Genomic DNA, 15449 nt, shown 5'->3' on the forward strand with positions numbered 1-15449 from the left:
AACAAATCACATTTTAAAACATACAAGTCCCAAAGGCCAAAACGAACAAAATAGTTAAGCACATGCCTAAATTTTAAGCTTGTGAGTAGTCTTGCCTAAGGAGCTATTTAAATATAGTTATGTTCTGTGCTAGGTCAGAACTCAAAAGCAGTAAACATGATAATATCCTCATTTGGTTTCAAATCATTCCTTTAACCAGCTTCCTAATTAAACCAATATTTGATGTCAAAGATGGGAGCTGAAGTGAGATATAATATAAGCCCAGAATGCTGTAACTTTCTGGTCTGGTTTGCTAGTGAATTCTTTCAGTAAGGTTTAGATGCTGTTTTGTTGACACAATGCTTGGAGGTAGTTGTTTATAGAAATTATCAAAATTTGCTGGTAGGATTTAATTCTTTGCTAGCAAAGGTGTCTCCAAGAGGAGTTTAAAAAATAAAACTGACAGCTGATATAGGGTAAGTACAAGTTACAGTCAGAATCAACAAGCCTTCACTTTTTCCTGGTAGGTAAATCTTTGAATAAGATTTTCATCATCTTTTGACTCTGCATGCTTAATGTATGTTGGCTACAATAAATGTTTGAATATGTGCTTTCCATTTAAACACTATTTGTAGTTTACTTGATCCAGGCAGACTCAGTTGTAAAAATTGTCTTGTTTTTGGGAGTGGGGAGGTTTAAAAAAGGATGGAGCTTTTTAGAATAATTTCTAGCAGTTATTGCAAGTTTTATGGCATTCACTAAAAGGAAGAAAACTACCCAGTAAGACCAAATGTAGAATCCACAGAAAAAAATTTCAGTGAATACATAAAATATCTCATTTTAAAGTGTCTAACTTGCACTAATTGCAGATTGCAAGGATAGTTGAATAGACATTTAGAAGTATCACGTTTTGTTTTTATTTCAAGAAGAATTTTAATCACAGGTAGGTAATATTATTTTGAGGCTTCATTTTCATGTATTTCCCCCACATCCTTTTTCACTGCTGAATTAGTTTATTCATTTTCAGTTCTTCACTTTAATAAGCCAAGGTTCATATGTTTATGTGGCATTTTACTTTTTAAGTTTCTATGTTTTTTTTTAATTAAGTTGCCCCTTTTATTTATTTTATTTTTCTTTTGTTCATTTTTTTTCCAATCGCGCCCATCCTTTCACTCAAATCCTCCTTTAATCCACTACTGAAATTAGAGCCATCAGCTCCTCCTCAAGACATTAGTTGCATGAGCCCCAGCTCCACTAGCATTTTGGTAAGTTGGAAACCTCCGCCAGTCGAAAAGCAGAACGGCATTATCACAGAATACTCCATCAAGTACATTGGGATTGATGGGGAAGATGACAAACCTCATGAAATTTTGGGAATTTCTTCGGACACTACCCACTACCTTTTGGAACAGTTGGAAAAATGGACTGAATATCGGATCTCTGTGACTGCCTACACTGATGTCGGACCTGGCCCAGAGAGCCTAGCAGTATTGATTCGCACAGATGAAGATGGTATGTTGCCTCCACTACATCAGTTTGCACCTCTCTGACTCTCTTTCGATCTGCTGTCTTTGTATAGGCTAATATTCTATTTTTACTGCTCCTCTTTTTTTTCCCCCCCAAAAAATCACAGTTGCTCTTCTAATGAAAGGCCTATCCTTGCTGCATCAGATTTGTAATTTTTTTAAACACAAAGTACCTTTTTTGAATGAACTGAAATGGCTGCCCCTTTGAACTCACCCAGGTTCCTCTTTCTCCACCTCCTGTTCATAAAAGTAATCACAACTTTGTTGGGTAGGGGGGAGATCTTTGCATTTTTCTTGATTTAAATTTTTTTTTAACTCTTCCATCTATGAACTTTTATCTTTGATTTTTTTAAACTGCTTTCTTGGTTTTTGATATCTTTTTTTATCTTGGAAAACTGATGCTCCACAGATTTTCTTTTTAAGCATCTACATTGTTGAATGTCTTCCATATTCGACCATAACAGAAGACGGCCTGATTATCAACCATCTTTTTGTTCCACTGGAAAAAAAAAGACAAAGAGGGAACTTTTTTTTTTAAATCTTTTGTTTTTTATTATTATTTCAATTATAAAGATATCTCTTTGTACTTTAATGCTTTGAATCTCAAAGCATCTTCCTTGGCTTTTGTACATTTTTACATGTTTTTCTATTTCTCTAATAATCTTTTTTCTTCCATTTTTTGCATCAGTCATGTTTTTTGATCTTTTCACTGAAAGGTAGAGCAGATTGGTTGAGCGTTTTCATTTGTTGAACAATTTGTATTCTTCAAAGAAACTTAGTGAGTCTGCCCTTAAAAAACAAAGCGTGAAAGAAAAGACTCTAACTGGGTGGGACAAGTGCCTGTAATTCTGTTTTATCCAATGATGTTGTTCCAGTTCCTAGTGGTCCTCCTCGCAAAGTCGAGGTAGAGGCTGTCAACTCTACAGCTGTTAAAGTGTCATGGCGCTCACCTGTACCCAATAAGCAGCATGGTCAGATCCGAGGCTACCAGGTGCATTTTGTGAGGATGGAAAATGGAGAGCCTAAGGGCCAACCCATGCTAAAGGATGTCATGCTGGCTGATGCACAGGTAACTAGATTACTTTCTATACTGCTTACAGGCCACAATGACATACATATTTATAACGTAGCCATAATTCAGTCTCTCATTTTTTCTCCTATTTTGGTTCAGACAATAAAATATTTTGTTTCGGTTGTAATAGGGTCTTTTTACAGGTCTTGGGCCTAATTGAGGCAGCCTTACATGCATCTGCACATGAGAAAAGCAGCAGTAAATCTTAGTGAAAATTTTTGTAAACTTCTGCAGAGCCATAGCATGGAAAAAATATGCCCAGGGCAGCCACCTTTCACCATTCTCACCCCCATCGTCTCCTACCTTCTCAACTGTTTGCTGCTGCCAAGAGGGCAAACTTTCACCCCATATTTTTGCTACTGTAGCCTATATCCAGAGGGAAGAAAAAATGCTGAAATTAGTGTTCTCCCTCACTAGCAGTGAACTCAACTGCTGCTCTACAAAACTATGATTCCTAGAATGTCTTCCTAGAGCCTTGCCTACACTGGCAATGTGTGTCATAGAGGCAGCAGCTAGGCAAGCCATAGCCCAGGGTGAGGAGCTCCTCCCCCTGCCCTTCTGGCACCCCTCCCTTTAGGCAGTGCAGGGACACATGCCCCTCTTGCCCATTCCATATTATGCTACTGCTCTTTTGCAGACTCATTTAAATCAGCAAGCCAAAAGCCCAGTTTAAATCATTGATTTTTTTCAACTTTGCTATTGTATGTACTTTTTTGTTTTTTAAAGAAAGGTGTCTTTTCATTGGTTGGTATAACAATTAAAACATGTTGAATTATAACTTAATACAGTTTTTACAGTAGATTTTGTTTATATATTTCCTAGGTGCACAAGCTTTATTAAGATGGAACCTGAATTTAAAACACCCAAAATCAGCATTTCAAATTTATTAAACAAAACTTGAATATTTTGGATACAAAATCTTTTTTAAATCAAAACATGGTGCACATTCACAACTAATTTATTAAACACTAGTTTTAATGTTAATAGTATTAGAAACATGAACTGTGGCTGGGGAATTAAACCAATAATTTCAGGTCACCCTGGGGAAATTTTTTTGCCATTTCAGCCTAAATTCCTACTTGCCAAATTTTCTTTCATATGAGACATGGTTTTAACCTAAACTGTTTTGAAAAGTTTTATTCCTTTTTTTCAAGTTTTAGAACGCTTAAGGAATGCCCTCCCCCCTTAATAAACCATGGTTTCTGGTATTGTAACCCTTTGGCCTTGTGCGCTACTGTATTTTAGTTTAGATAGAACAGCTGAGAAGTTAAAAGTGATATTTACATCTCTGTACATATGTAAAGGGACCAAGAAAGGCCATTTAGCCAAAGTAGCTAGAATCATTCAAAAGTAGGGGGTCAGCAGTTACTGGGTACTTTGTTATTTTCCATAAACTGGGGAATAAGCCTCTATTATGGGTAGAGAAGCATAAATATTCATAATTGGAGAGTGGAGCAAATCAGCGCTCAGATATAGAAAATAAAACAAGAGTTTGATACCATCCAGATGGGCTCAGTGGATAATCCTGATCAAGGAATATACATGATAGTATTGGCTGGAGTTAGGGGCCAGGTTCTAACATCTGTAAATTTCTTGATCCTTTGCATCCAGTAGTAGCATCCCTTGCAGTGTCAAGCCTGAAATGAAAATACTGTGCCATATTTTTTAAAGCTTGACCTCAAAAGTTAGTTGCTCCTCCCTCCCTCCCTCGTATATAAAGAGTTAACTACAGAGTTTTTAGCAGAGGCTCATTAGCTCAATACGTTATTTTATTTGTTTAATAGATTATATCAAATGTATACTGTATCCTATCCTGTAGTAAATTCAAATTTCATTTTAAGATGGTTTATTTTTATAAAGGAAAATGAATTTATAATTTAAAAATAAAAATTCTGATTTAAATTTTTTAAAATCAGCTTATTTTATTTTTAATCAGTTTTTATCCATCCTGATTCTTACCCACAGACTTCATAATCTGCATGTCCTTTGTGGGAAAGTGTATAAAGCACCCCAAGCAGGTCTCAGCCAACACATTACAGGATGTATACTGTCTCATCCAGCCTTCTGATATTGAACAAGAATTTTTCCTGACAGAAATATGAGTAACTTGTACACCATCTCAGTGAAGCAACTGTATATGTCTTGGGGCAGTACAAATTAGAGGCCCGGTGTGGCCCGTTCAACGCTGCTTACATATCATTAGTTTGCATGCATCTCCCCACACATTCACACAAGACCTGAATTTCAGTGTAACAGCAAGTTGACATACTTAAGTTCATCTGTACTTTATTTGAATTGATAGGTATCCAGCAATGTGAGAAATCTAGTTTAAATAAGTTTACTTAAACTGATTCAGTCTGTTTTTGCAAATTATGATTTATGACTGAAAAATCTCTGTTCCAGGATATGAGCTTGATCATATCAAGAGTTAAAGAGCTTCTATAAAAGTAGGCTTTTAGTAATAGGGACATAACTGGGCTTTGTGAAGTTGAGGATTACATGAGTTTGTGATGTTGATGTAATTAACCTAAATGGAAGCTATTATTATTTGCATACCTCTCACAGCCAATCTTCACTTTGAATGTGAATTATGAGAATTCATCACATATAATCACCTCTAATGAAAGTCAATAGTAAAATTGTTATCAGTTCTTTCTTTTATGTGAGTAAATGATTGCAGCCATCTTCGACCTAGCAGATAACTTACAACTCTCTATACACAATTTTGGGTACAAATCTCAGGTACTCTCAATCTTGCTGACAAGTCTATTTACAGAGTATTGTTCCAGCTCTCCAGAGGTCCTTTGTATTGCTTTACATACTTATTTATTTACTTATTTTTTTCTTGCAAAATATTATAGTCTCACAGTATAACCAGAGTGAACTATTAGTTGTTGTGGTTTATTGTAAATTTATGTTTATAAGAAAGAAAACAACATACAGTCATGCTATAGTTCTCCCTTTCTCTTGCTCAGTTTTTTACATTCAAACTCTGTGGGGCTATAACTGAGACTCCATTTTAAATTGAAAAAAATGGGAAGAAAGAGTAAATATACAATGTTAGCGCTCAAACACCTTAAGCATGAAAATCAACCCTGCTCATTTATGGGTATCTTTCTAAGTTTAGCTCTTACTTGCCAGGTCCTCCTTCCAGAACCTTTTAATCCCCTCATATTTGCTTTCCAGGATAAAATGGTATGCATTCTGGATTATATATGATGGTAACTGGTTTTCATTATTTGTGTGATGTTTCAAGTTTATATACACATTGCTGATATTTAGCTAAATTGGTGCACTGAATTAATTTGGACAAGCTAAGATTGAAATAAAATGAATGTAGCCTAGTAGCATATGATTAAATAATGTAGCCTTTCAAATAACATTCAGTACTTGAAAATATGTACTTATTTCACCCTTCAATGAAAGACAAGTTACATTTTTTGTTGCCATCTCCTGGGAAAGAACATGGAATTGAAAATGCCCAGCTTGATTTCATTAACCAGATTTCCACGTTCAGTCTGCTTTTGCCACCCATTTTTTAAATTTATTTTCACTAAGAAGAATGAAATTGCCTCAACTAGGCTATAAATCTTTCCTTATTTCTTTTGTTTTTCTTTCCAACATTCTTTACTCTCAATCAGTGGGAATATGATGATACTACTGAACATGTGAGTAATTGTTGATTAGCCAGCCAAAATTTTTGTTGATTCTTTTCTTTTTTTATTTTAACATCTTTTCTATTTTTGTAAATGTTTTTTGTCATTTGCACAAATGCATGTACTAACACATTATTGAAGTTTTACTTGCATATGGCACTTTTTTGGCTTTGTTTTGTTTTTGGGTTTGGCATGGTGCTGAAATGTACAGAATTGTTTTACATTTGTTTTTTAGTGGCTGTTACTAACTTTGCTTTGCAATGCAACCAAAGAAGCTTTGCTTTAAAAGGTGTTAATGAAAGAAAAAATATTTGGGATTTGTCTAATAATTAGTCACTGTTCAGGGATTATAGTATTTGTTGTGTGACAAACCATTTTTTGTGTAGTAGAAGCACATGCTTTTTGTGTGAATGTGTGTGTTTTTTGTGGGGGCAGGGAGGAGGGAGAGTTAAGATGATGAATCAGTTTTTTGTGCATTTACCGATTACGGAAACCAAATATTCTACAACATTTATGGCATAAGTAATTTTAATTAATCACATCCAAATTGTCTTTTAAGAAGGCAATCTTATATACATTTATTTGTTTTTCCATACATCAAAATGCAACTTATTTCAAATGAGGCGTGTCTGTGTTTTATTTTTCAAAAAAACAATGTTACCTGTTTTCTTTTTATAGCTTTATGTTCTTGCCATTATTTATTTCCTTCTCAAAGAATGAAAGTGAACCGTCTATCCAATCACTGTTCTTTGGTTTTGATTCAGTTTGGGGGATGATTTTTCACATATCTTCTTTTTTTCTTGTTTTTTATTGGCAGCATTTTGCCCACCCTGTCTGACTATTTCCTCATAATTTTTGTCCTGCTATTAAGTGACTGAAAATACAAAACCAGATTCTAATCTCAGATAAACAGTGCTCATACAGATGTAGCTTGAATAATCTGTTTGCAGCAGATATTCTGGACCATACTTTTATTGGCATTGCATTTGAAGACTACATGGTTCCACATTTGCTATTTATTCTTGACACCTAAATGCACCATTCCTCTGGTAGCATCAGAATTAGTGTAAATTTATTCAGTTAGACAGAAATGAAAAGAAATGCAGTCCAATGGTTATAGCCATAGCCTGGAAAATATGCAATGTTAGACTAGTTAGTTTACCTCTTTCCATCTGTGAAACAGAAATAAAATAATGATGTTTATGACTGCTGACAGATGTGAAAAAATAAACAAACTGCCCTTTACTGGAAGAGACAGCGTATTAGTTTGACCCAGCTCCGCAGCATTTGTATAAGTCGGGCTCTTCAGCAGAGCTTTTTTGGTGCTTTTATCTAAAGCTGATTCAGTCAGCTATTAGAGAAAAGTGCAAAAAAATGCCCTGCTGAAGTTCAGGGCCAGATTAACCCTTTAGTGGGCCCTATACAAACAAACTCACGGGCCCTGGGCCAGTCAAAACTCCCACCCTGGCACTGCCACCAATGGGGAGCAGGCCCCAGAGCTGCTGCTAGCAGGCAGCCACCATGGCAGTGAGGCCAGCAGAGGGGAGTGGAAGGGCAAGGGAAGGGAGGTGGATGGGGCCATTTGTGCCCCTGGAAGGGAATGACCAGGGCCTCTTCCAGGTCAGGGCCCAGGGGAGAAAAAGGGAAGGAAAAGGGGGCAGACAGGGCCATTTACACTGCCACCAGGGAAGGACCAGGTCCCCCAACAGCTTAGGGCTCTAGGCACGTGCCTAGTTTGCCTATGCATTAATCCAGCCCTGCTGAAGTGCTGGATCTTTACAGACGTTGGGCGAGCCGGGTTGAACTAACGTGATGCCTCTTCTGGGCATAATCTGGGCTCGGTGCAGGGGCATGCCAAGTTTAAAATAAAGCATTGTTTTCCGGGGGGGGGGGCAGAGGGGGTTGGTTGTTGTGGTTTTTTAAGTCTGTAAGCAGCCTATATGCCTGATTTGGTTTATCAATAATTAACTTTCTCTGGCTGGCTTTAAATCTCAGTTATTTCAGATGGCCGCCTTTTTACCATTTTTTGTGTGCATGTGTGAGAGAGAGAGAGAGAGACAAAAGGCCTTCTTTTTTTTCTTTGCATGTACTTTCCTGCCTCAACTCCTGGTCTGTGGACTAGCTAATAAATGATCCCTCTAGTGGCTAGTAGTAGGGCTGGCTTGAGAGCTCCAGGGGTTACTTTGTAACCAGATCTTTAATGCCATTTGGGATGGTTCATTAGTTTTTAAATAATTAATAATTTTTCAGGTGTGTTGAACCCCAGATGAACAGTGCTATCAGAAGTACAGGTTGTAATGAAGCTATTATAAAAGTAAATAGTGGTTTGTGTTTAGCTGGATAGTCATTAGCGTGTTTTGAAACAACTTTAGAAGTGGAGTTCTCTGATTTATTATGTATGTCAGTTATCTCCAAATGAGGTCAAACTGTTTTCTTTACATATACTTGCATTTCATAGAAACAATAACACTCTAGCCAATGTGTTTCAGGATGATTATGGCATTATTTACATCTTTCAGCCTTTGGCCTTATGCCCTATAAAACCACCTGAGATATGCTACTGAGAAACACCCTATTTTTTATTGCGTAAATAAGTGAAACAAAATGTATTTTAAAGTGTCTTCCACAAAGCATTCTGATACTCTCAAATACTTGCCATCACTGTAGGTAGCACAAAAGCATATGTACTGTATGCACTACATAGTGATTGACTAGAACAGTTTGACCATTCATGGAATGAATGAATTTTGAATCTGTGCTGTTGTTTTATTTCATCTTAGGAAATGTTCATTTCTGGACTTCAGCCTGAAACAACATACTCCCTTACTGTGACAGCCTACACAACAAAAGGAGATGGAGCACGCAGCAAGCCTAAACTGGTGTCTACTACTGGGGCAGGTAATACTTACATGACCATTCATTTTTAATTGATTCTCTCTCAAACAGCTGTGCTAGCTTTCTGGGCTTGCTGTCCAGGAACCTTCTCTAGTGCAAATGAAGGCTTTTACAGGACCCAGGGAGGTCTTGATTTATTTAAGCTTTAGACCAACCAAAAATGTAACATGTCTTGCTCCTTGTCTCTTTCTGAGTACAGGAAGGAACAGCAAAATTTTGTTTAACTGCATGTTTCCTACTAGTTCATCCCTGTCTTCTCCTTAACTACATAATATGACTTCAGCAACTGAGGAAGGAATATTGATGGCCTGGACACTGCTAAAAAAGTACAGTGGCCTTCTGGAAGCAGAACCTGAAAAGGTGCCTTCAAACTACCTGCAATCTCCTCTAAAACCTCAAACTGGTATTCATTTCTAGAGGTTGAAATTTTTTAGAAATTTCCACCACTAGATGTCATTCCAGAAGAGGGAGAAGTACAGGTACTCAGCCTGCAGTTGCCTCTTCTCCCCTGTTCTCTTCCCCTTCCCTAGGTGGAGGGATCAGTCTGGGGATGGTGTGGGAGCATCAGCTGCTACATTTCTGCATGGTATCCCAGGACTGGAATAGCAGGGGAAAGCACCCCCACCCTCCCACCTGCTTCCCAGACCAGGGACCATCATTATTAATGACAGATATAAGCTCAACATAGGTTAAAACATGTTATTCAACTCCTCCTTGTGTTTTGGACTCTGGTAGTTCAGAAAAAAGGCAACCCATATCTTGACAACCTTTGACTCTTGTGAATTTTATTTTTAAATCCACTCTCTATCACCTGTAAAAACACAGTAAGAACTGCAAGATAATTTAATTTGTGAAGTTATTTGCAGTGGTTAACCATAATTATAGGATATACAATGAAACAGTAAAATCTACCAGCTTCAATTGATCATGCCTTCATTGACCATAACAAGCCACTATTAAGGCTTCTTCCAAAATTCCCATCCCTTTAAAAAGATCTCCAAAGACTGAGAAAAATTGATGTGCTTTCCAAAGCGAAGGCTGTAAGGAATTACTCTAAGGGAAAAAACAAAACAAAAAATGGAAAGGACCTTGTATTTGTTTGACATCATTAGCATGCTTTTAAAAGAAAACATACAAGTTGAACTTTCACTCTAACCTTCTTGATTACATGGCCACAGTCCTCTGTTACAGCTCCTTAACATTTTTCTGCTCCATACAGTTTTCCCTCTATGAATACCTACCCATTCAGCTAGTATGGTAGAGCTTGGCATGGTTGCTTATCTCTAAGCAAGAAGGATTCTTGGATAGGCACTCGGAAAAGGGAACGATGAACACAGTCCAGAATGCCTAGACAGCTTTCAGCTCCCTGCCTTTTCACAAGAATAGACCAGACATATGGAGGGATGATGCGCTCATACTTTTCCAAAATTGTATGCTAAATCAAAACTGTTAGTTCTAATTTAAGGCCTGCCAGACTCTGATACCCTTCATTTAATTAGAAGGCTTCTACAAAGGAATTATTTTAACAATGCAGTAGAACAAATCCAGAGCCTGCCTTGTTGTTCTTATTTATACTGAGTGTAAGTCAGGGGTAACTTCATTAAGATCTATTTTGTTATATGAATTTAAAGTAGCATATGCAAAAGGAGAATGAATTAAAAAAATTCCTGTGTGTGAATAATCACTTTAAAGTAGGCAGGAACTGGTTGATGACAGTTTCTTGTTTTATTGTACCTATTTACTGATATAAAGGCCTAATTTATATTATTATAGAAGCAATACCAGCCAAATTTATCTCACAAGCAAGAGCCTATAGTAATCTCAGTTGTTAGTGTAGTAGTGGCATTTGATTAAGGTTTTCATTCCAGGAGGTACTTTCAAATCAAAGTCTATTTCCTTTTCATATTAGCTTTTAGTTTTAGCAATCAATTTTCTACATAGTCTTTATAAAAGCAAGTTTCTCTACACTTACCAGTCAACATACTCAAATATTTCCTTATGATTTAATTTTTTTTTTCCAGTACCCAGAAAAGTATCATCAGCTCTCTAGGTGCCTGGTAAAGCCATAAAAAGTATTTGTTACAATTGTTTGTACCCTTGTGCATCAATTGTAACAGTGAAATATAGCCAGAACGTAGTTAACCCACATCTCACTAAGTGCACACCTCATAATTTGCATGTAAAAGCTGCCAGTTTTTCTTCACTCCTCTGCAAACAGGTGACAGCAGAATTCTCTGAGGTCTTGTATTACTAAGGTTCACTCACCATATCAAACATCATTTAGAACAGTCACTAGTGTACTATGAAGTATTACCACAAATAACCAAGACTACCCTTAGGAAATAAAGTGCTTTTTTGACTCATTATATTCACTGCTTTTGCTGTGTTTGTTAGCTTTGTCATCTGAAAGAATTGGTTATCACTGGAGTGGGGCTTGTTTATACCATCAGTAAAAAATGAGTTGCTATGCTGCAAGAAAATGTTTGAAGTCAAGGAGAAGACTACATGTCCTTTCCTCTCTTTTTTCACTCACCATCTTCACAGTCTGCAGCCTATAACCCTTTTTCTTTAGTTTCCTTTCTTTTTTTGCTTTTTCCTCAACACCCCATTTCTGTTTACCTCACTCCGTCATTAAATCTCTTTACTTCTCTGGATATAAACAGGCATCACCAGATGAAGTGGATCAGCTGTCCCAGGATGTTTCCCAGAACAGCTGATCTGCTTCATTGGGTGAAGCAGATATCGCCCATTGTCCCGCAGGGTCAGGCCCCTGCAGCTCCTGGGAGTGGATAGGGCCTGATCTTGTGGGACAATACTTGGGGTGCACCTCTGCAAATGGAAGGAATTGTGGGTTTCCCCACTAGCAGAGGAATGTCCCAAGTCAGATTCCCTATGTACATGTTTCTGTTAACTGGGGAGCCCAGGGAATCTGACTCAGGGCACATTTTTACAAATGGGGAAACCTGGCCAGGCAATAGATCCCGGGGCTTTTGAAACCTGATCCTGCACACCCCCAAGAATAAAAATTCCCAGGGGCACAGAGGAACAGACCCTTGAAGCAACAACAGCAACTTCTCACAGCAGCTGATGAGCACCTTAAAGCAAACAGACATCCACTGCAAAATAGCAATACAACTTCATGCCACAAATGTTGGGCATTTGTGGCTCAACAAAGGGCCTTAGCATTTGTTGCTTGGCCTTTGTGCCGCCATAAAATAATTTAGGGCAGCATAAAGGCCAAACAAGCAGTCTTAGTTGTTGAGCTCCTTATCCTTTAACCGTAATCTGGAGGGTCACTCCAGATTCTTGAAGCACTGATATGGGACTTCCCTCCCTCCTATGCATGTGCTATTTCATTCATGCAGAACTGGTTACGCTGAAGTCCATAAGGAAGATATGAGAGTGTACAAAAGTAACTGCTCTAACATTATCAGAGCAGACAGTACCACAAAAACCATTGGGTCACCAGTGGCTCTCTCCTTCCTTGGATATAAGTATCAGTCACATGTACCACACTGTTAGTCACTAAATAAAAAAGAGACATTTATAGGAGACCAAACAAAATCTAAGTGAATTCAAAGGCATCTAAATAAAGCTAAGTCATATAACAGGCAGTGTATTTGGGGGCAATTTTAGCACATTATTATTATTGTGACATACAAGTCAAGAGTCCAAACAACAAGGCCAACCCAACTGAATAAGTGTAATAATCACCCAGCAACACAGTCTAGATGATGTGTTATTGTGAAATGTGGCATACATATAAAGTAGAAAGAAAACAGACCTAAGGTATTCTATTCCACATAATATATATGTACATAAACCTGGATTTAAGTACACAAGTGCAATTGTTTGCCATCTGATGCAAGTTCATGAAAAACTGTTAATAAGAAGGTAGGTTCTCTTCCTCCTCAGTGCAATTATGGGTTTCATTCTTAAGGAGGAGGGTGTTACAAAAGTCAATACAATATTGCTTTTCAGGAGCTTGAACAGGACAGAGTAGAATTGCACTTAGTGTTGGCACTGGATTTACAACCCAGTCCTGATACCTTGTTTTGGGCAAGCACAACCTTTAGACTGACCACAACTTTTCTGGTTGATAATAACCAAGTTTTATTGATACACAGTCCTGAGGTCATCATGGATGGATGGCACACCACCAGCGCATGTCACCTACCCCACTGTGGGGGGTGGGCCCTTGGCCCTCTACCTCCAGGCTGCTGACATCTGACATTCAAAAAAGACCTTCCTTCTGTGACAGCCTTAGAACTGGTAGCTATAAAATCAGAGCAGTTATTTTGTTTGCTTGACCTGCATTATTCTTATCTGCTATCACTGTGTATCAATAACATTTGCCTGCTATCAAATGGAAGAAATTATGGTTGACCTGAGGGTTTGGTTCTCTCTGGAATAAGGTATCCAGGTCATAAATCCAGTGCCAACACTTAGGTGCTTATATCCATTTAGATTCCTAACAGGTGGAATAGAATCTGGCTCTTAGTGAATATTTCTGTGTGGTTATTGTGAAAGCTAGTCACCCAGTTGCCAGAAAGCTGCATTTATATCCATGGGTATAAATCCATTTTAATAACTGTTGAAGAATAATGTGTCATTTTTTTATGGCTTGTACCTACATGTTGTTGAAATTCAATTGTATGTAAATAGTACATTCAGCATTATACAGTCATATTTTTAGCTTGCGATTTGGGAAATGGAATATGGTACCGAATTTGCAAGCTTTACTCTGGAGAGGCCTAATTCTTTGCTCACTTATAGCTCGCTTACAATGAAATAGTTGGAGATACAGCATTGTAAAAATTCTGCTAGTGAAAAGTAAATCAAATCCCAAATTCATCTTATCCAAAGAAGGCCTTGATGAAAATTGAGACTTTATAACTCAATTGATATCCTAAGTGGATAGAGAATGTGGGTAGATTTATAGCTTCTGAGGTATCCTTTTTTAAGAAGATATAAAATCCCATCACATGAGCATATCCATCACTGCAGAATACAGTTTGGACTAGGCTTTGTCTATTTCCAATTATACCTTTTCAATAAAAATGAAGCATTAAAAGTTCCCCACCTTTGGGTATTTGCTCTTAAAAGAAATTAATTTACAAGATGGCAACTTACATGATGTTTGACACCTGTCAACTATATGTGGGTAAGTTTGACAAAGGTGACTTACAAAATGTTGTTAACAGTGCCATGTGCATAGATTATGCTCAACCAATGAAAGCTTGTTTTGACTATGTGACGCTTGTGATGTAACTTGGTAGTACAATGACATCCAGTTAGAATAGTTATGGAAATGCAGTTCAGTAGCAACCCAGACTGCCTTTTGCATAGGTATATTAATTTCATTTAAGCTCTTATTAAATTCAGATATTGAATGAAGAAGTGTTAAGAATGCATTGCTACTACTCAATACAACAACTTAAAGCTATAACTCCTGTGGACAATATCCTGTAATTTATTCCATGGTACTTTTTAGACTTAAAGGTGATGATACTTAAGATACTTGTAGGAAAATAATGCCTGAAGGGCTGGTGCTTAAAAAAAAAACAACCCTTTAGAAAGTTTTCTTTTCTTTTTGATTGAATTGAATAATGGAATTATTAACTTAAAAGCAAACTCCAACTGAGCATGGGATCATTTAGTTACCTTGTAAAAATATGAAGGGGTCTATATTGTTCTTCTTTCCGAACAACGTAGGGTATTTTTTTTCTTTGATTCTTTTGTTAATAGGTAAGCAAGCTTTGCTGGCTTTCCAGCTCTGCTTAGAACTAGTAGTAATTTTTACCTCTTTTATAGGTACCGCTAATCAAGGTTAAAAAAATAGTTTTAAATGTGAGGGCTGCCACAGGTATAAAAGCAATTTATGACATAAATAATTTAGTTACAGCTTCCAGCAGTCTCTACTCTAGAAATCTGAAGGAGTTATTATTCTGTTTCTGTGGACTCTTCTCCTCTTGCTTATGCTCCATTGGTTTCAATAATAGTTGTAATACAATGAAAAATATGGCCTACAATAGGCATCCACAGTCTTTTCTCAAATCCATAACTGACTTGTAGCAATCAATGGGAGGAGGGGAGGGACTTGGAACTTATCAGAGAGATCCACTATGTGCTACAGAAAGTGAGGAAAAGACTTATACAATGGCTGGGATCATATTTGTACAAGAATTAGGCATAAAAAATCAAAAATATGTGAGCAATGTCTTAAAAAATTCAAAAATTGTGTACTCTTAGCTGTGGTGACCAGGATGTATAAAAAAATTAATGGAGAGCTTATTCAGAGAATTTTTGCAAAGCTATGGC

The 15449-nt window shown here is 37.2% G+C and overlaps 1 protein-coding gene across 25 annotated transcripts in view; it reads left to right on the forward strand.

The window, feature by feature from the left end:
* Window positions 1-15449, forward strand: part of PTPRD (protein tyrosine phosphatase, receptor type D) — a 956762-nt gene that overhangs the window by 765568 nt on the left and 175745 nt on the right. For 11 of the 25 annotated variants that reach the window (XM_025197516.1, XM_025197518.1, XM_025197519.1 and 8 more), the window contains 4 exons: window positions 1186-1491; window positions 2381-2574; window positions 6219-6245; window positions 9014-9131. The exons of 6 other annotated variants lie outside the window; for them this stretch is intronic. In XM_025197516.1, the coding sequence (XP_025053301.1) occupies window positions 1186-1491; window positions 2381-2574; window positions 6219-6245; window positions 9014-9131 (645 nt within the window). The remainder of the gene's footprint in view (window positions 1-1185; window positions 1492-2380; window positions 2575-6218; window positions 6246-9013; window positions 9132-15449) is intronic. 8 more of the 25 variants (XM_025197527.1, XM_025197528.1, XM_025197529.1 and 5 more) reach the window with 3 other exon arrangements.

The sequence above is a fragment of the Alligator sinensis genome, unplaced genomic scaffold (assembly GCF_000455745.1).
Source record: "Alligator sinensis unplaced genomic scaffold, ASM45574v1 scaffold392_1, whole genome shotgun sequence".
NCBI classification, from domain to species: domain Eukaryota; kingdom Metazoa; phylum Chordata; order Crocodylia; family Alligatoridae; genus Alligator; species Alligator sinensis.